The sequence below is a fragment of the Lytechinus pictus genome, chromosome 8 (genome assembly GCF_037042905.1).
Source record: "Lytechinus pictus isolate F3 Inbred chromosome 8, Lp3.0, whole genome shotgun sequence".
NCBI lineage: Eukaryota > Metazoa > Echinodermata > Echinoidea > Temnopleuroida > Toxopneustidae > Lytechinus > Lytechinus pictus.
The window spans coordinates 34305345-34327570 of NC_087252.1; the positions used below are offsets into that span (position 1 = coordinate 34305345).

Genomic DNA, 22226 nt, shown 5'->3' on the forward strand with positions numbered 1-22226 from the left:
AGGGGTGCATTTTCAGAATATGGAAAATACGTGTTTAGGGTGCTTTTCAAGACCCCGTGGTCGCGCATGGTATCCACTCGTCAATGGAAGTGGCCCCCCCGGGGGAACAAGTTTATGAGGAAATGTGTAAAATTGTCATTGTCATTTTACATGTGGAAATATAGAATTTCTTGCTTTTTAAGTGACTCCATTTAGGAAACTTGGGGCCATGTGACTTCAATTAAACTGGCATCATGAAGAAATTACATAATTAACCCAAATCAAGGGGAGTGTCAATTTTGAAGGATATAAAGTTGCTACCCTCTTTCCATATATACCCAGTAGGTATATTCAAGAAGACATCGTGGCCTCGGAGGAAACTTTCGAGAGCTTTGTTCTGTTGGATCTTCAAAGTCGTTGTTCCCAACTGTTTGGACATATGCAGGATGGAATCTCTGATAGAATGACGTTAATTACCCGTCGCCATCACACCATATATGAAAAAAACGAAGATATAAGTGATCAAGACTTGTCTGATTTGGTAAACACGCAAGAAACTGAATTTGGAAACCGCGCGCTGTATAATTATGTATAGGCCTACAGTACACAATACAACCAGGGAGTTGGGAGTCTCCCTGATACAACATCACGGCAGACGGTACAGTACACAAGTCTATGGCTAATGTTGTGCTGCTTTGTGCGATCCGATTGATTATGTGTGTGTGTGTATTGTATATGTAATCTATATACGATAGTCTACGCTCAAAAACCTTATTGTAGGTATCAGGGGAAACATACACGATCCGATTCATTTATGATGTTTTTGTGTGTTTAATTTGATTTCTTTTATAAATTATTTACAACAAAAAGTCCTTTCTTAGGTAATTAATATTCATTTTATCGGTAGATCACACCATATTTCTCAACCCAGTAATCTTCCCTGCTGTTAACAAAGACTAGCGGCTGAACGGGAGGCGTGTCCACTTTTAACGACTTTCCCTCAAAAATCTGAGGGAGTGACGTCACCGCTGAGCAACTGTTCTAGACGATATTTTTCTCGGAGTACAGGTTTTCGGTTTTGCGCGCACACTCGGCGTACGCACGGAATAGAACGTATATATCGGTGAAAACAAATTCGTTTAATATCGTCTAGAACTAGACTACATACGTTTAATCTATTTTTCCCGTTGTTTTTTTTTAAATATATATTTTTACTTTCCTTTTCCTTTCACCAAAACAAGTGTAAAACCTCGCTGATAACTGCTCATTAATGCGCGCGCTCTCAAAACAAGATCTGACTAATGCCGCGCGTAAAAGGGTATTTAAGGACGTTCCACAGTTGAAGTGAAATCCATGTCATTTTCACCAAACTTTGCACATAGATACTTTAGAACCTTAATGTTCGAAATATGCAAAAATTAACATAGGTCCATATGCTTGATTTTTTGCTATAGAGTTTCAAAGTTCACCCAAATTGATGTTCTTAAGAATTGCGCATTCAAAAGAATTTGGCATTTTTAGACCGCCCAAGATTACTACAATGAGTTTAAACCTCTATTACTCAGTCAAAATACATGAAAAAGTCATCAAATTTCACAAGAGAGTTAATAATTGTATCATTAGAATGGAGAATCTATTTATAGTGCTATTTGTTTGCAATTTTAAGTCTAACAGCACTGTCAGTTCTTAAAAATTGCGTAAAAGATAACAAAATCCCAATCTAAAAAATATGAAATTTCAGTAACAAACTACAACGTACAATAAATGCTGCACTTTATTCAAAATCCATGTCATTTTCACCAAAATTTGCAGAGTTGTAGAGAAAGGTATACCTAAGAGGTACAAACATTAAAAAATAGGGGTTCATCTGCTTGTTTTTAAATTATCAGCATTTTTTATTAGAGCAAATGTGCTTTTTAAAACACCAAAAATGCGCCAAATGCTTTGTATCTATGTGAAGAAAAAACCAAAACCACTCTACCATTTATTCAAACTCGGGGAAATATTAGTGATTCTTGACAGCACTGCAGAGTAAAGTATTTTGAAATTGTAGAGAATTTTTTTTGAATGGTCCATGGAATAATTCAATTTTTTAGCTTCATGAAATAACGCATCGGATCTGCAGTTAAAGTGCAGAAGATGAGAAAATCAGCTCATACCCGCAGCTAATTAGTCACCTATTCATCCATTGTGACGTCAGCGCGCAGAGTGTAAACTATGTGCAGATCATAATGCGCACAAACATAACTGTGGAACGTCCTTAAGAGCGATCTCTATTCAAACTTAAAGCAAAATACTTATTTTGCTTTCTTTGTGAAACACCCCTGCACCACGGCTATGGGTCGTAACTTCCTATATATAGCCAACTAAATGAAACGTAACTACAGAACTTACCCATAATTGAAATTCTCTGATACACCTGTTTGGGAATGTAAAATAAAAACGTCATTAAAATGAAGAAATGACGAATCACTGTGACATATCTATAACTGCGTGAAATACACGTTGCATTCTGCTACATTATTTTTTTCTATTTGTTAGCCAACTTTAATAGTAACTTTGCTGTCTATTGCAATAATGTTCTGTTCAATGTGTGTACATGTAATTAGCATGTTTGGAGTAATATTAATAATATAATAATAATATAGGGTATTTATATTGCGCACATATCCACCTTGTTAGGTGCTCAATGCGCTCCTATATTACCCGGCTAAGCTAGGCGTTCATAGCGCACACAGCTTTTTAAGGAATTACTTCCTACCGGTACCCATTTACCTCACCTGGGTTGAGTGCAGCACACTGTGGATCAGTTTCTTGCTGAAGGAAATTACGCCATGGCTGGGATTCGAACCCACGACCCTCTGTTTCAAAGTCCGAAGACTAATCCACTGGGCCACAACGCTCCAATATTGGTTTTAACACAAAAGTATATCTCGTATGCACAACATGATCAGACTTAATTAAATTATCATCTAACTTCAAAGAGTTTTTTCTTCAGTAGGCCAAAACCAAATAAAGGATTTAAACTAATTACAGGACAGTTTAAAGGGAATAAGGTTAAACATCTCACCTGTATTCTGTGATTTCTGGTATTTTTTCATCTTATAACTGTTGCGAAGCATAAAACATAGAGTTATTAAGATGAGGAGACCAAGAGCGCCAAATCCTGCTATTACCCCTATAATCCATGGTTCCAATCCTTAAAATTAGAAGAAAATACAATTAAAAAACATCTATTAAAATTAATTCGTATTTTACTAATTAGGCCTATATAATTTATTTTTCTTTATATATTATGGGCTTATATGTAGATAAGCTATAGCTCACGTCTCAGTCAGTAAAGCGACGGTTTCACAATCAGGTGACCAGTATTCAATTCCCCTTGGTGTGCTAAGAACTTTTTAATAAGGCATCTATCCTATTACCAATGACGTACATATAGGTGAGCGGGGCATGGACCACGGAAATATTCAAAACCAAGAAAAACGGGAAAAGGAAGGATAAGGAGGGCGAAAACAGTGACATAATTACTTTTTGAATATTTTGTCAAAATCTACCATAAGAATTAGATTAATATATTTAAAAGATAAGCCTTTGCTCGTTCAGTTTGCTCACTCTCAACTTTTTAAAATTTTACCAGATACGCCATGTCTGGCCTCCCCTAAAATGTTGACTCGTTACACTACTGTCCATCAGACAAGACTTTTAGCCTTTGGTCCTCTGTTTGCTTTCTTTACAATCAGGTTAAAAATCACCACCAAAATTAATAAAAGAGATAAACATAATAAAGAAAGAGGGACGATGTGGTAGAAGATATGAAGCAAGATAGATTGATAAACAGATCAACAAGGACAAAAAATAAAAAGGGAACATTGAATTTAACCAGGTTTATATTGACTGAAGGCAATTCACACTGTTTTGGAAGGAAACATTTGAACACAAATGACTAGAGCAAAATCAAATCAAATTCTCATGGTAATGGGTCATAGTCTATAGATTAGGCCATAAAATGAGTGGCTAAAGTAAGGTAGTCCTAATAAAGGAAACTTGAGGCTTGAAACTGACAATCAGTTCCCCAATACGTTCACATCTTCATATGATCGCTAAAGAGTTTTATTCCAAAGAGCTGAAGATTTATTCCTAGAAATGTTGCAAATATATATATATATATATATATATTTGAATTTTATCGACATTGTACATTTTACCTTGCTCTTCTTCGGGTTGTTCTGTCGTAGAGATCAATGTTTTACCAGGCTCTGCATAACAGAAATGAAAATGTATTATGTTCATAATATTGGGGTGAATGCATTTAAGCTTAGTGATTAGCATTTAACAAACAAGTTTGAGACCAATAGTAAAGGAAAAACATCCAAGATCAGTCATACATTTTAGCTTTGCGATTGATTGTAATTTTGAAAACGATCGCTGATTCGCTTCTGGTAATAGAAACTAAAGACTGACTTGTCAAAGATCTATTTATCGATAATTTGTAAGTAAAATAAATTGCAATCGAATGCTACAAACAACACCCCTTAGATAACTCCTTTGTTAGGTTTCACTACCTTCTTGGTTATGTATGTATAGATAGGTTCATGCTTTTGTCATTCCCATTTATCTTATTTGATCTTACTTAATTCACATCAAGTAACCATAAGGTTACTAGCTATAACTTAGGCATCCGCTAATTATTACTTGATAAATGAAACAAACGAATTAATTATTAAGAAAGAATTATAAAAATGAACTAAAGAGGTTGAGTTTGGAAAGATTCATGTTGAGACAATTTTCAACACATGGTTCATTTGGCATAGATTTATCATGTCAAAAAAGTTCCAGACCAGTCAGACATGCAAGGAATTGAAGCCAATGGTCTGCAAGATTTGCACTTTACGGTCAAAATGTTGTTTTTTAAGAAGTGCTTTTTCTTTTTCAAACATCTTGTACCCTTGGACTTGATTTGTGTCAATTCATATGTTCGATTTGGGATTTTCACCGTTCCAGAATTTAATAATTCATTGCTTAAAGACCTATAAGCTAGAAAATGAAATTGACCAAACATGGGATCTACACCTAGTGCAACGTTGTAAGTTTTATTCACATTCTGCATTTGCATAATAGATATTAAAACGAGTCTCGACAATACACTTTGAGTTTCTTAATGGCCTTAATTACGTGACGTCATACTGTGTCAGGAGAGATGTGATTAGTATCCATGACAATTGCTCCGGCGAAAATTGCTAAAAAAATATGCACGTAAAACTAAATAAACTCTACTACATAAATTTGCGTTATTCTGAACCAATCCTAACTCTAACCCTATTTCATCTATGAGATATTAAGGCTGGAGAAAATGTCGCAGGAACTTATATCGCGTCACCTTTGATTAAATTTGTGCCCAGCAATTTCAAAACCACAAATAAGTCGCCAAGGAAAGTTCTCTTTATTAGCAAAAATCCTCAAAAAGCCAGGAATTTAAAATTACATTATCTGAAGGAGCATTTCGTTTTTATGCTGTAAAAATTAAAAATTGAAAAGTTGATTAGAAGACAAGATACAAAAGTTTGTTTGACACAGGTTTTTGTGGACTGCTTGGAAGTTTATTTGAAATTGCACAGTGTGCACATCTCAGGCTTGAGTGGACACAAACTTCAAACGTTGCTCTTTTCCTTATTTTCTGAAGATCTCGCTTTGTTTCTTCTGCATTCAATCAAGTAAATCAAAGGGTTATTGTTGATCCATTTTGACATATCATATATCATTTTAAAGCTATGGTTGTGCTTTACGAACAAAATTAAAATTAAACTTATTGTTGGATTAGGGGTGGCTGGTCACATTTTAGTACGTAGAATAAATATATATTTTTCTGATTTGCAGGTAATGAATTCGATTTGTTGTTTTTTTCAATTTGCAGAGGAAATTGGTTATGAAAATTATTAAGTGTTAAAATTGATAAAGACCTACAGTTCTTTACTAGTTTCATTGTGATATCTTTGTTTGTCTCACCGGGTTTGCCTCTTACAGGACCTAAATTGTAGTTACACATAATGAGTGCAGATAAAGTTGAAAATCTGCGCCTAATAAACGGCAAAAAAATCTGACAAAACTGGTCCTAATCTGTATTGTCAATTTAAACAAGCAGGAAAATATATTTATGATATCTCTATGTTATAGAATGGATCAACTACGGAATCTGGAAAGCAAAATCTCACCCTGTTATTCAGTATACAAACCTATATAGAATACAGTACTTTTAAGACACAATAGTCCAGTCAATATAGGGTTTGACCCACCACTAATTGCAACACGAGATATTCCACTGCAATTCTTTCAAGGAAGGTCCCCTAAACAACATACTAAAAGTCCCAAGAAATCCAAGCAGTGGAAATTTATGAAATTTGCATAATATGCAAATTAGCCATAAAAAATTAGAAAAATAAGGAAAATAGCCCAAAGATTACAAATTGAGTGTCCAAAACAATTCAATTTGAGCGAAAATTTATGATAAATAACTGTATTCAATGTTTTTTGTCAAAAGTGCAAAAAAATCTACCTCATTTGCATAATATGCAAATAAGCATCCTTATATGGAAAAATGTCAAGGTATTGTGATTTTTCTCTCATTATCTGCTTGAAAATATCATTAATGTTGGAATTTACATGCTGCTATCACTAAGGACGTTGAATACATTTGTATTCAGCTTAGTGTCTGTAGTGTAATTTGCATATTATGCAAATAAAAGAATCTAACATGTTATAAATATTCAAGAAAACACACTGGTGATACATCCCTCAAAAATTGCAAGTAGATTATCTATTGAAATTGGAATATGGCAATACCTTACATGAAGGTTTCCTAAACACCATATTAAAAGTCCTAAATATACAAGCATATAGGAAAATCACAAAATTTGGATTTTATGCAAATTAGCCATAATAAATTACAAATAAGGAAAATAATCCAAATATTGGAAATCAAGTGCAGAAATCAATACGAATTGAACTGAAGCCCATGATAAGTTTTACAAATTTATTTATTTTTTAAATTAAAAAAAAAAATCGTAAATAAATCTACCTCATTTGCATATATATGAGCATCTTTATATGGAAAAAAACACTTCTTGCTTGGCTGATATTGACTTTTGTCACGAGCAGTTACCCCACTCATATTGTACAATGATGAGTCCATTCTACATGGATCCCACTGCTTAAATGCTTCATTATTTCCATCCAAGTCTTGCTCTCTTCTTGACTTTGTAGAGACTTTGCGTTTCTTGCGAGTATAGTCCACGCTAGCAACTCCTGGATTGCCAAGTGATCAGCACAAGATGTCACACCCGTACAAATAAAAGCCCATTAGCTTAGAATATTTGGTCCTTGTAGCACACCAATTAGCTTATAAACTTGGGGTCCTTGTATTTAAAGCGCTTAACGATAAATCTCCACCCTACATCTCAGAGCTCTTATCTCAGCATAGACCAACACGCAGTCTCAGATCAGCAGCTCAAGTATTGCTGAGGGAATCTCTCAGCCACACAACCTGGGGTGACAGAGCCTTCTACATCTCTGGACCGAAGCTGTGGAATAGCCTTCCCCAATTTATCAGGACAGCAGAGACCCAATCAACTTTTGAGTCTTACCTGAAGACCTTTCTGTTCCCCACTCCAACATTATCCCAAGACAAGAATAACTCAATTGTAGCATTACTAGGACAGTACTTGAACTGATTGATGATCCTAAGCACTGTTTGAAGACATTGAAATTTGTGAGATATTTCCTATTTTTTAGCAAGCGCCATGAGCGCCCAGCTGAGGCGGATACCGGCACTTTACAAGATCCCATCATCATCATCATCATCACTTGTCTTGGTGGTGAATATGAGTACTTGCTTGGATCACAAGATCTCTGGGCATGCTTAATAAGAGTAACAATGGGCATTTGCCTATACGAGCGACATGAAAGCCATTCATAAATTCATGATGAAGGCTTAAAGTGCATTATAGGCATCTTTCTCAGATACAGGAATCGAGATTAGACGTTCTTGCTGAATCCAGTTGCTGCTTCATGATGAAGCATCCATTTTCTGTTCTTTCCTCTTTCATAAATCTCCTAAGGCAATCATCTCCAAATATTAAAGCTATAGTTTCTAAGTAAGTCGTATGAAAATGATAATATTAATTTCCTGATATTTATGGTAAACAGAAATTCCTCAGTGAGACAATGAACAAACCAGATGGAGGACTAAGCCAGATTATTGCCTTTCCAACAAGAGGACACAACATAATGGAACACCCTTAACATCACCATCAAATACCATCCAACATTGATTAGACAGTGTGTACCACTTCCAGGATTTATTTGCCACAATGTGCTACTCATGGGTATACTGTGAGGTTATCCAGAGGAATAAACATTTTATGGTACGACTAAGGATGTTCTTCTGGAGGAATGCTGACTTTAATAGTGTCATGCAGATTTATTTTGGACAATCATACAACTCTCTGTACTGAAATCCGACAAGTCAAGCATAGGAGACTGAATGCCAATCAAGAGGACTTTAACAAGAACAACACCGTTAACCATGTCTTCTTCCGACACAAGTTGCCTCAATGAGACAATGGACATAAGTTGTGTCGGACGATGTCAAGAGTTTTAGAGAAAGGCTAGGAAGGCTTGCACATTTTAGAGCTCCAAAAGTATCAGTAAGGTAAAGCTCAGAATTGCTACAATGCATTAAAGAGGACCATAAGAGGGTTTGTAGACAAGCCTATAATACATAATTTGTTGACCGGATTGACAATGATCCAGGCTGTAACAATTAGCATGTTGGGAGCCCTTAATATCAATAGCTTTGACTACATTGGAATATCATTATTAAAGGAAGGCAAAGATTTTTAGTCTTAGTATTCACCACTGATCATGATGATGATGACGCTGAAGTCCTGGGACCCAGTCCTGACCCAGATATGGCCAGATAACATATTGTTTAGTCAAGCAGGTGTAGCCAGACTACTGAAGAAATTGTTAAAGAAAACAACCTGCATGAAGCTACTAGGCCAGACGGAATCTCTGCTGCACTTCTTTAATTTCTTAATGAGACTACTCATCAGATCTTACCTGCCATAAGTTTGCTTTTCCTGGCCTCCCTTTATCAAGTTTATGCGGTGAAATTTAAAGAAAGTCTATATCGTTCCCATCCATATAAGAAAGGGTTGTCAACTCTAACAAACTACACACCAATTCAAACACTGTGCTTTGTTCTTGCCAATCCCATCATCTTGTCAGACTAACGCTTAGGAAGCGAAGAACATATTTCCAGTATTTTTCCTTGAATATAAATCATATTAGGATAGATTTGAATGCTTAGTGATATCAGCATATTAATTTGAAAAACTGAAATGTTTTCACTGCAGTCAATGTGATAAAAATAAAAATTTCTTGACATTTTCCATATAAGGATACTTATTTGCATAATATGCAAATGAGGCAGATTTGCTAGCTTTTTTTAATGAAGACATTGAACTTATTTATTCATCATGAATTTTTGTTCAAAATTACTTGCTGTGGACATTTAGTTTTTAATCTTTGGATTAATTTCCTCATTTTCTATTTTTTTAATGGCTAATTTGCATAATATGCAAATTGATTTTCAGGCATTGGGATGAATTCTCATGCTTGGTGATATAGTAGCATATTAATTTCAACATTAATGAAATGTTTTCAAGCAGTCTCTTTGAGAAAAATCACAATATCTTGACATTTTTTCCATATAAGGATGCTTATTTGCATAATATGCAAATGAGGTAGAATTTTTTGCACTTTTGATTAAAAGCATTGAATTCAGTTATTTATCATGAATTTCCATTCAAATTAAAATGTTTTGGACATTTAATTTGTAATCTGGATTATTTCCCTTCTTTTTCTCATTTTTCATGGCTAATTTGCATAATATGCAAATTTCATAAATTTCCACTGCTTGGATTTCTTGGGACTTTCAGTATGTTGTTTAGGGGACCTTCTTGGAAAGCATTTCAGTGGAATATCTCGTGTTGCAATTAGTGGTGGGTTACCCCCCTATTCTGGCTAGATTGACTGGACTACAATGACGGCACGGATCTAAGGCCGATTAAAAATACAACAAAGCTTATATTCGAAGCCTGATAGTAGTAGTGGTAGTACGGTATTAGTAGTGATCATAGTAGTAGTAGTAGTAGTAGTAGTAGTAATTGTAGTTGTGGTTGAAGTATTATTATTATTATTATTATTATCAGTAGTAGTAGTATTATTATAGTAATTGTAGTTGTGGTTTAAGTAGTAGCATTTCGCAGATGGACCGGCAGATGACTATGTTGACAAAGGAATTTTGTTCAACACAATGTGTTCACCCCAACACTGTGGAATATGTTTTGGTCTATTGTTTCCGGGGTTACTATGCTCTAAAGACCCTGTATAGTAGAATTACAATCATACTACATTCATGTAATATAATTATAAACAAAAGTTATTTGTAATGTAAACTTACCAGTGGGTTCATTTGAAGAGTATGATGTCATCTCCGAGTGGGTAGTTGAACTTATAGATTCATATATACTCACTGTCACGAATGTTGTCTCTGCATTCGGAGTCGTGTGCTCTTCTGATTTTGCATACCAAAAACGGAGAAAAATAAGAAAGTTTCCATAAATACGCCTAATTTCGAATACTTTTGATTTTATGTATTTCATAAGTACTTTGACTTTCTAACGCCCTCTTGAAGAATAAAGAATCGTTGTAATTGATTTTTAATATTTATAGATTTTTTCTTTCATTATTTTCCACTTCACAACCTCCACGATTACGAACACTCCTACCATCTCATGAAAGAAAACAAGCACCATTCACCATCAACATCATTCGTATCAATATCAACGCCAGCACGATTAGAAGTCTCGAAATGAATCTAAAGTAGTCTTACATAGTAGTAGTACTATTTAGTAGAGTAGTAGTAGGAGTAGTAGTAGTAGTAGTAGTAGCAACAGTAGTAGACTAGTATTATTATTACTATTATTATTTATTCGGCATAATCAAACACATAAACAACATATACAAACAATAGGATAAGGAGAGTCACATGGATGCCGGGAAAGGAAAAAGATTAACTAAATAACTGTAACCCGAAGGTCTTCCTTTCCAATCCATGCGACTTTACAATTAAAGATAACATACATGTAATACAAAATAGTAAAATACAACTATATAGTTGTTGAAGATGACAACAAATTAAATTAGAATCAAATAAAGAATAAAAAAAGAAGAAGTGTCAACCTGGGTAAAAGTAGAGCTCACAAGAACAAAAAAAAAATAGAGTAATAATTAAATGTGAGCACGTGCCCAGATTGACACAATTTGAATGAAGAGGGCGCTGTGCAATAAAATGATTTAGCATGTATACAAAATGATTGGCATATAAATTAAGTTTGATTAGACCCAATACATGTAGGCTGAGAAGCCATTATTATGATCGAGACAAGAGATTACTCTTCGTCCCTGTTTGATGGACAATTAGATATCCATTGTCTGGTGGTTGTAATGACCCGCAATCTGACTCTAAAATGACAAAGGAAATATTATTAGTATCACTTTAATTCATATTCAACACTAGAGTTTAATATTAATACAAAAAAAACTTGGTCTAAATAAAGTCATGGTTTAACTTTTGATAACCATTTGAGACATAAATCTCTAACAGTATAGATTTGATTAATCTGTCATTCTATTCACTAATGCCTGGGATTAATAAATGAATTAGATTTCCTCACCATTATAGCACGATGAAAGAGGAGAGCGAGAGCACAAAAGATTACAATGTTAACCAATTGACATTACCGACTTCATGTCCTTTTAGCATAGATTTAAACCATGGCCTAACGTGAACTGAGCTTCAGAATATTAGGCTTTGGTGTTTAATTAGGGATAGAATATTGCCATAATGCTTTCATATAATGTCGTAATAGAATGAGGTTGCAAAAAATATAGTAAATCCAAGAGTAGGCCGACTAACACAACAGTTTAACAGTTGTTTTACAGATTCCTAATTTATATGTCATAACAGGGGTTAGAGTCCCTGAACCGCCGAAATTGATTTCTAGTTTTAAGAACTGCCGTAATGCATTTTAAATTTCATTTTCAACAAACACACGGGCGTTACTGTTTTAAGTGTCATTAACTGCTTTCGGATTTTTATAACTGTCTTTAATAGATGAAAACCATGAAGAACACATTTTCAACAGCGAAAATCAAGTTTCTTGAAATGCCATATAATGGACTTTAGAATTTTGAGTACCATGCAACTATATTGTAACTATTTTCGCAATTTCCCGCAATATTTCGAAATTCTAGAAGTATTTGAATGATTCTCAGGATATATTTATCGGGTAATTATGACCCAATGAATATATCCTGACATATACCCAAGTTCATAAATATCACAAGAATTACATTAATATTCCATAACGTAAGTGTTCAATTGGATGTTGAAGAAGCGATAGATTTTTGATCATGTTGAGAAAAAGGAACCTCAGGTTGCTGAGAAACTTTCTAAATCATACTTTACCAATGCATTCGCTTGGCGTCTCAGATCCTGTCCATTCCAAGATTCCATTATTTGAGCTATAATCGCATGTTCTAACTGCAAAACCAGACAAGACCCATCCTTCCTTGCAACTGAACGTCACAATAGCATCCTTGAAGTACCGATTCGAATCTGATGCGTAAGTCTTGTTTCCGTTTTTCGGTGTGGTCTGATACGGACACGAATCAACTGTGAAGGATGAGGAAAATAAATTAAAATTCTGCAACGGAACCATGCTGGAATCCCAAAATGAGATATACCCAACATTCTGATGCCTTCAGTGGCGTACCTAGGATTTTCCACAGGGGGGGGGGGGCAAATTCGTCCGCCAAAAAATATGACAAGCAAAAAAAAAAATTGTCTTCAAGACTCGTCAGGGGGGCAGGGATATAACCCTTGCATGGGTTGTGACTCGTCAGGGGGGCAGTCTGCTCCCTCTGCCCCCCCCCCCCCCCCCGTAGGTACGCTAGTGGATGCCTTACAATGTGATCAAATGATTCACTCCCATCTATTCATTTGGGATCCACAGGGGATAATTTAACCATGGACCCTAGGGTCCAGGATTTAAGAAAGTGAGTGGCCTTTACCAACCTTTTCGAATACTTTCAGATGTATTCTCGAAGGCTTTGAAAGCCTCCAGGGTGGCCATTGCAAGATTGGGATCATAACCCGATACTTCGTAGTCAAACAGACACTGGATGACACCCTCACATGCTGGGTAGGGTGTCGGAAGGGTCACGTCCATAAGGGGCACAAACGTAGAGTCATGGTAGTCAGAATGAGTTCTTCCCGCCGTGTAGCGGAGGAGGTTGTTATCTCCTTCGATTTCCCCTGGAAAGTAACAAGAGTAACAATTTGGTTAACAATAGCTCTAAAAATAGGATGAGCTATTAGGTATTCAAAAGTTTAATAGCACGCAATTATCTTACATGTTTGTCCAAACTGGAAGATCTCCTCTTCAGTAGGATTATCAAGAAAGCCGTTACTGTCTCGACGCTGCAGATCGTTGCTAGGGTTACCATCCATGTTGCCAAGCAACCCAAACAGTTGATCGCTCTATAAATCAAAGAAATAGATTTTGGATGCACTATGTCTGGAAGAAAAAGAACACTGGCAATTTCTTTTAAAGTTCTTGATTAATCGCTAAATCCCCATTATGAATGGATTTTTTAGTGTCCTTATTGTCAAGAAGTCATGTTTTAGGAGTTTTTTCCCCACAGAGACAAAGTATTTCAGTGATCTTGGAGCCCTTGCCAATTCAAGGGATTCCATTCTGTTGAATGAGGCATTATGGTTTACACCAAAATATATACACGTGCACTGTATATAGGCCTATTATGTATAAATTGTGAATACCTCCAGTGTTGTAGGCAGGATAGGCTGCACAGCCAGCATTTCTTTGAAGCTGTATGTTACTCGGATGGAAATGCCGGTTGCTTCAAACATGACCACCAATTCGTGGATTTCATCCTCGCGTTCCAATCTTGTGACCTCCACAGCACAACCTGAATAAAGCGCAGACAGAAGAAATACAATTATTGTTTGCATAGGGGCCTATCACTTGTAGGTCTATCTTCAAAAGAAAAATGAGATATCTCGGTAAGATAAAAGTTATTTAGACGACAAAAAAAAAGTCAAATGGCACCGCAAATAGGCCTATTTAAAATTTGCAACTATATTTTTTTCTTAAAAAAACATATGCTTACGTGACAAGCCTTTTGCTAAAGTTAGTCACACTATCGCAACCAGAAGCAAACCGACGGAAAGTGTGTTATTGGAATTGAAATTATTTGGACTTGGTTGGTCTGGATGTTACAAAAGCCTGGCAATGAGCGACGAAAATAAACTGAGCTATTCAGTGTCCCGTGTACATGTGGAAAGACTGATTCTTATAATGAGAACATCTAATATATACCTCGTAATGTCGAAGATTGTCGTTGATACTTGCACTAATTGCGGCCAATTTAAACTTACACAGCAAAAACTGCGGTGTTAACCGGTGTACATAGAGGACCACACCAGTGATTTTACACCGGTGTTAAATTGACAGTTTTAGTTTAGCACCTATAGGTGTTATTGCCACACCTTTGGTTGTTACATGTACACACTTTGGTGTTATATTCAATCTCTAGGGTGTAATTTTAACACCAGAGGGTGTGGTCCTCTATTAACACCCACTGGTGTCAGTTTTAACACCACAGTTTTTACAGTGTACTTTGCATAGCGTTTATCGTTTACATTTGGGGAGGTATTAAAGCAACAAAAATATATGTATATTTGAGCACGGCGATGCTATCTATCTTGTTTAAGCACCTTAAAGTTTGCTTATTTTCCCAGTGAGAAATACAAATAGAATTCGTTGTTATTTTCTAGTTTTAATGGTGTACCACAAGGGTCCATTCTGCCACCTACTCACCTTGAAGAACGCGAAGTGTCTGCTGGGAAAAATAAACCAAAAGCCATACACCATTCGCACCTTTCCTGTAGACTTGTAATCCACCGTTCACTCCTGCCTCAATGAATATGGTGTCGGAATTCCCATCCTTCATTGCTATCGCTGACAATTGTGTCACATTAAACCTTTCACCTGGGGAACCAAAAATAAATTGAGACACTTCGTTACGCAAAATAAGAAAAATTATCTTCTGTTCAACCAATTTCATTAAAAACCATCCCGAATGTGTCTTCCGGAGTCGAGCTTACTTGGAATTTCATGAAGAGATTTTTAGTGATTTTTTCACCGACTAATTTGGTCCCGGCCGCCACCAGATGGAATAATTTTAGTATACTAATCAAAGTAATCGGTGAAAATAACTTACTATTTGTGTCATGAAATGCTTCCCATACTTTAATGGGAAGCCTATGCTGTGATCAATTTCCTCACAAGTCAGTGGTTAGATCTATGTCCCTTTGTTTATGGATCTGGGTTCATGTCAAACATGAATAGATTCATAAGCATGTAACCGAGATATTTTGGGTACACTAAAGGCCGAGGTATGTGGAGCACTGGAAAACATGTTTATAATAGAATCATGGCAAATTCTTAGGTCTCAAGATTTCCTGTTTTTCAGACCAAGCTGTAAAGGTGTCTTGTTCAATTTGTTGTACAAGACTCCTTTACAGCAACACTGAACAACAATTGTTCTTAACTTTACCATTGTATGTTTGTATCATCCTCCCCTGAAGCTCAAAGAAGTAATATCCTGTCTTCTCTCTCGCATATCGAAGTAAGGTATACTCCCCTAGTCCATTAAATGTGAAGTTATATCGGTCCATCGTGATGAAATGAGGATCGCCAAAAGAAATAGCTGAAACGATAAAATAATAATAACCATACTTGCTTGTATCGCTTTAAACTTATCTTTAAGCGCTCTACAATAATGCGCATAAATACCATAGCATAAGAACAGCAGCAGTTAGGCGAAATGCGGTCACGGATAAAATTCTTGTCAGGTACACATTTACCTCACCTGAAACCTGGGTAGAGTGCAGCCCAACGTGCATCAATTCCTTGCTAAAGAAAATGACGCCGTGGCTGGGATATAATGGAAAATGGCATGAATTTGACAACAATATACTACTTAGTATTCTCTTGTGAAATCTATCTTTATGGCTACTGTCCTTTTATGCAATAATTTGTCTTGTTTTTAGTGGCATTTTTATGTTCTTGAGCAATCAACATCAACGATAGCCAAGGTTCTCTATAGTACAATCGGTAAATGGTCATCGTTCTCCATCGAAACAAAGCATGTGGGCACTGCATTTATTTATTGGAAAATTATTGGAAAATGGATGTAAAAAACAGATATTGTATACTTATTGACTGTAGTCATGGGGTTGATGAGAACTTAATATGTTTTTTTTTATTTTGAAAGCTAAAGATTAAAATAAGTGTCTGTGCACTTTAATGCGTTAGTTAGAAAGCATTATAACTCCTGAAGCCATGTCTTTGTAAATTCTAAAGGTTGGGTTTAATTGAGAGACATTGGTAAGTGACTGTGAAAGGGTCCCGAACAACGAATCTCGCCTGATTTCGCGATCGATGAAACATGCAATATGATATTATGACCCCTAGATAATAATAATAATAATAATAAACAGTTCTTGTATAGCGCATATCACGATTATGAATAATGTCTCTATGCGCTTCCAAAGGACTTGGATATTATTACCCCAGCTGTAGCTTGGCAGCCGTAATTACTAAGATTACAGCGCACACGCATTTCAAGGAATAAATTCCTGCCAGGTACCCATTCACCTCACCTGGGTTGAGTGCAGCACAATGTGGATAAATTTCTTGCCGAAGGAAATTACGCCATGGCTGGGATTCGAACCCACAACCCTCTGTTTCAAAGTCCGGAGACTAATCCACTGGGCCACAACGCTCCACGATGACCTTTGACCTTATCATCCTCAAGAACACATTTTGGTATCACCAGAAAATAATTTGTACCGATAATAAACCGAGAATGTGGAGCGTTGTGGCCCAGTGGATTAGTCTTCGGACTTTGAGGGTCGTGGGTTCGAATCCCAGCCATGGCGTAATTTCCTTCGGCAAGAAATTTATCCACATTGTGCTGCACTCGACCCAGGTGAGGTGAATGGGTACCCGGTAGGATTTATTCCTTGAATGCTTTAGCGCCTATATGGCCGCTCAGCTACAGCCGGGGTAATAATAATATACCAAGTATATTTCAGCGCCTTGAGCACATAATCAATGTGGATTTGGCGCTTTAGAAACACTCTATATTATAATTTTTATTATTATTTTTATTAAACACAATTAATGCAGATATAAAGAAATGAGAGCAGGTTGAACAAAAACTTTAAATACGGATGGACATAACTTCATATCATTTGACCCTTTGACCCCATCACCCTCATGAACAAACATGTTGTATTACCCAAGGATCATTTGTACCAAATGTAAACACAATTGGTGCAGAACTAAAAAAAAAATGAGAGCAGTTTGATTAAAACTTGACCTTTGAACCCCAGATGACCTTTAACCCCATCGTCCTAATAAAACACACATGTGGTATTACCCAAGGATAAAATATGATACGGAAATAAAGAAATGAGGGCACGTTGAATAAAAACTTTTGAAAGGATGAACATGACCTCATATCATTTGACCTTTGACCCCTAGATGACCTTGACCCCATAATTCTCATGCGGTCACATGTGGTATTACTCAAGAGTCATATGTACCAAGTATAAACTTAATTGATGCAGAAATAAAGAAATGAGACCCACTTGAACAAAACCTTAACCTGTTGACCCCTAGATGACCTTTGACCCCACCTTCCTTAACAAAACATATGCTGTATTACCCAAGGACCATTTTAACTAAGTGTGATCAAAATTGATGCAGAAATAAAGAAATGAGAGCAAGTTGAACAAAAACTTGAAAAAAGCATGGATGAACATGACGTCATATCATTTGACCTTTTGATCCCGAAATGATCTTTGACCCAATTGTTCTCAAAGTGTCACATGTGTTATTACCCAAGGATCATATATACCAAGTGTTAACTTCATTGATGTAGAAATAAAGAAATAGGAGGAAGTTGAACAAAAACTTTAACATTTTTAACAGACCAACGGACTAACAGGAAATTTGATTTTATAGGCGAGACAAACGGAATAATGGATAGCTTGACCTGCATTATTTAAAAAATCACTGCGATCATTTCCAAAGGACATCTTTTACTCTTGCAATCCCTCTCGATGACCGTTTTTTACTTGTGAAATATTGGTCTCTTGTGGACATGATCTTCAAAACCACTGTGCCTTCTACGATCATTCACAATAAAGTTTCACCGGAGCATTCACTCTCGCAGAGTCTCGGTTGAATTCGTAATGTGCATTCAGTCGCAGTCGCCATCATTCCGTTTTGTTGTCACTCTCAAAATTAATGTATTCTTAGAGAACTACCTGAAAGTCAATTATTATGTCTTAATTCATCTGGTCCTTTATTGCTGGTCGCAATGGTCTCTAGCTATCAGTATCGAGAGCCGTTCGTCAACATGGCGGAGTGATCTCAGTATTCATGTAAAAAACATTAGCCACCACCCGTTGGACAAAGATCCCACCAGGAGTCGTTCTTTCCCATAAAGACTTTGTCACTCTGAACCACTCCTCCTTATGCGGTTGCGTCTACCATAGGAAAGGACCTCAATCCATTTTTTAGATTGGGGGGGGGGGCAAAATCATGAACCAACGTTCCAAAGGCGCTCGATCACACAAATCAAACAACCCCCCCCCCCACAAAGGCCTATATATTATATATATATGACTCATGATAAAGAGACACATATCTCACCAACAAATTAATGCGAGCGCGATGCGCGAGCTGAAATTTGTTAGTGAAAAAAAACCCAGAAAATGTGCCTGTTTAGGACTATTTGTAGTAACTCATGAGGAGGATACATATATCACTACTCATATAATGCGATTGCCGAGAGCAAGCTGACATTTCTGTATATTCTGACATGAAAGCTTGATATTCTAAGCATATTTGGTACCAATGATTAAGATGGGTATCTAACAACAATAGATGCGAGCGCGAAGCGCGAGCTGAAAATTTTGATATTTCGATCTGAAAAAATTTGACAGTTTAATGGACGTTTTTAATAAAAAACAGGATATATATCCAACAAAAGATTATTGCAAATCGAAGCGGGAGTTCTTTTGAGGCTTAGAACTGAAAACGGGACATTCTATTCACCTATTTAATCATGAAAAGTATGGGTTTTTGCTACAGAAATGATGCGAGCGCGAACCGCGAGCTGAAAATTGTTATATTCCAATGTGAAAAAGCGGGCATTTTGAGCACGATTTTTAATAAAGAACGAATTGTGTATTTCAATCTCAATTGCTGATTTCTGTGTAACATTACAATCTTATTTTATTTTTGCACATACGGAATTATTGGGGGGGGGGCAAAACGATACGTTTGCCCCCCAAATATTTTCAGGATCGACGCCTCTGACCGTAGGCACCGTAGCGTACAATGATGAAAACTGCACACTACATTATTTTCGATTGTCCCGGCATAGAATCTCAAGGGGGCAAAGCAGTTGTACTGGCACACCTAAAGCGATAAGACAGTAACCTTTTAAAAGACACAATATATATATAGCTAAAAAGTGATTTCTCCTCCAAAAAAGGAGAATTTTGCTTATATATGATATTGAACAAGTTTCAATATGTCTCATGGACTTCTACCAAGCTACCTCGGCCCACTTACCGTTAACTGGCGGTTCATATGCAACACAATCAGCCGTAGGTCTCCTGGTCATATAGGCGAAACAACTGTCGTCATTAGCCCACTCGCAACAAATGTATTTAGGCATCACGTCATTTGACCAAAGGGACAGTTCGGGGACGAGGTTCTTCTTCCTATAGGGGACAGCACCACGTACGTGTGATTGGGTGTCTGTACCAGCGTATCTAGTATCCCCAGAGTGCATTAGGAGACGATTAGCATCGTAACAACATGTGGTACCAGACATCGTTCCAGGACTATAGGACAAGAACACAATAGGTGTAGAATGTTTGGGTTGAAAAATTTTGTAGATTCTTAAAGGCACTAACGCGCACTTAACCTTTGCTCTGAGCGACTGAGATATTAATGGTTTGCATGAAATGATATTGGGGCAACCAAATGAAAATGGGGAAACACAGCTCTTAAACAGAAGGGAATGGAAGAAGGGGGACTAGGCCAAAGATGATAATTTATTTCAAGCCAACCTTGGGTAAGCAGCAAAGAAGCAGTGTATGGCACCTTGGTGTCTGGCGCAATTAGATACCCCGCCATCTGGATGGCAAGAAACATCTGTGATAAATCGTCCAACGTCTTCTTCAGCTTGGTCTAGGGTGCATGGGCATGTTGTTCTATTCTGCAAGGGATGTTAAACGTAGGAGAATGGGAATATTTAAACAATGGCTATAAATTGATACAAAGTTCGAGCTTGTATTATATGCCTACATGACCGAAAACAAAAATGCCTTCATGTCATTGATCATTCCTACTACTGACGATAGTAATATCAAATTGTATAATTCATTACAATTAAACTACACGCATCCGAAAAATAATTGAAGGAAGAACGATTTTAATATAAACCGATACGACATTTCGAAATAATTTTGGCAATGTGATATTTCAAACGCAAAATAGAAACTAGGCCCTAAAATCAAAGGTTTATTAAATATTCGGCATAGTTGTGGAAACTTACTGTAAATTAAGTATTAAAGAAGACGCGAGGTTGCGTGAAAAATTGGGAATATCCTTTGGAATCAACTTTTTGTTGGAACTGAATGCATTACCTCGCAAAGATGTACTATTTGTCTCTTTTGTCTTTTCGCCTGTATCCCACATGCGGAATTTGATATCGTTATATAATAATTAAAAAAACATGTGGACTATGTACTATATCAACTACACACATATATATATATATATATATATGCACATATATATATATATATATATATATGCATATATATATATATATATATATATATATATATATATATATATATATATATATATATATATATATATATATCATGTATATGGCCACTTGTTTCTCTTGTTCTTCAGATACCTGAAGAAGGCCCAATTATGGCCGAAAGCTTGTGAATAAACTTGAACTGAACCCCGGCTACGTCGATTGCTTTATTCTCGCTTTATCTATATATAGCACCCTCTCAAATATATATATATATACATATGTATATATATATATATATATATATATATATATATATGGGAAAATAGACATTGCAATACATAAGATTTACGAAAAAAAAAATCTTTAAGAAGAGTACATACATTCAGAACAATCCCTTTAGCGTCATCTGATGTGATCCATTCATTGCATTTATCCAAGGCCCATTGAACTGTATTATCTTGATAGGAATCTTCTAGGAGATAACTTAAGGGATGAACATCACTCCAGAGAACACGCTTACTGCTTCATTGAAATAAAACAAAACCCTAAAATAGTCTAACTGATCAAGCAGACAAAAAATGATTATTTAATTTATGATAAATATAATTTATTCAGTTCGTGTGTGACTGTACAGGTACTAACCTTTCTTAAGGGCGAAGACCTTAATATAAACCTGATATTACTAAGACCAGAAAGTTGTTATCACTTTTTGCCATAGGATGATTGTGTCTTGCATGGATTATTTTCATACGTTACAGGCGCTAGTTTATTACAGGAAGATGAAGAAAAAATAAACAATTCGAATATTTGAAGTACTCCATCTTACTCGTCATAATTCCCGGTAATGCGGATGACACCGAATGCGGTCTCTTCCGTCACACCACTCTGTGCCGAGGGGGTGAATGCGTGAGAACCGTCATCTTTAGTCCCGCTTGTTATGTCATACACGTTTTCCCATCGTGGTCCAGGGTCGTCCTCTCGGTATGCAAGAACACTTATTAAGAGGGCGCTGTCGGAGCTGCCAAAGCTCTCCTCATCTTTTTCCCAACTGATGACTAAGTCATTTCCCGCAGTGTACCATGCGGGACTGTCGGGGTCTCCTCTTGTTATGGTAGGGGCGACTCTATTGCTCTCGGCTGGAGAATTAAAAAAAAATATATAAGAACTTTACAGAA

General features: G+C 36.3%; 1 protein-coding gene across 1 annotated transcript in view; it reads right to left on the reverse strand.

The window, feature by feature from the left end:
- Nucleotides 1–2369: 2369 nt before the first annotated feature.
- LOC129266489 (sushi domain-containing protein 2-like) overlaps nucleotides 2370–22226 on the reverse strand; it is a 51538-nt gene continuing 31681 nt past the window's right edge. The window contains exons 8-21 of the mRNA XM_064104230.1: nucleotides 21878–22187; nucleotides 21432–21573; nucleotides 20345–20493; nucleotides 19842–20116; nucleotides 15745–15897; nucleotides 15006–15176; nucleotides 13946–14094; nucleotides 13519–13645; nucleotides 13181–13420; nucleotides 12572–12778; nucleotides 10502–10615; nucleotides 4188–4238; nucleotides 3050–3178; nucleotides 2370–2398 (exon numbers count right to left, since the gene is read on the reverse strand). Coding sequence (XP_063960300.1) covers nucleotides 2370–2398; nucleotides 3050–3178; nucleotides 4188–4238; nucleotides 10502–10615; nucleotides 12572–12778; nucleotides 13181–13420; nucleotides 13519–13645; nucleotides 13946–14094; nucleotides 15006–15176; nucleotides 15745–15897; nucleotides 19842–20116; nucleotides 20345–20493; nucleotides 21432–21573; nucleotides 21878–22187 — 2246 coding nt within the window. The remainder of the gene's footprint in view (nucleotides 2399–3049; nucleotides 3179–4187; nucleotides 4239–10501; nucleotides 10616–12571; nucleotides 12779–13180; nucleotides 13421–13518; nucleotides 13646–13945; nucleotides 14095–15005; nucleotides 15177–15744; nucleotides 15898–19841; nucleotides 20117–20344; nucleotides 20494–21431; nucleotides 21574–21877; nucleotides 22188–22226) is intronic.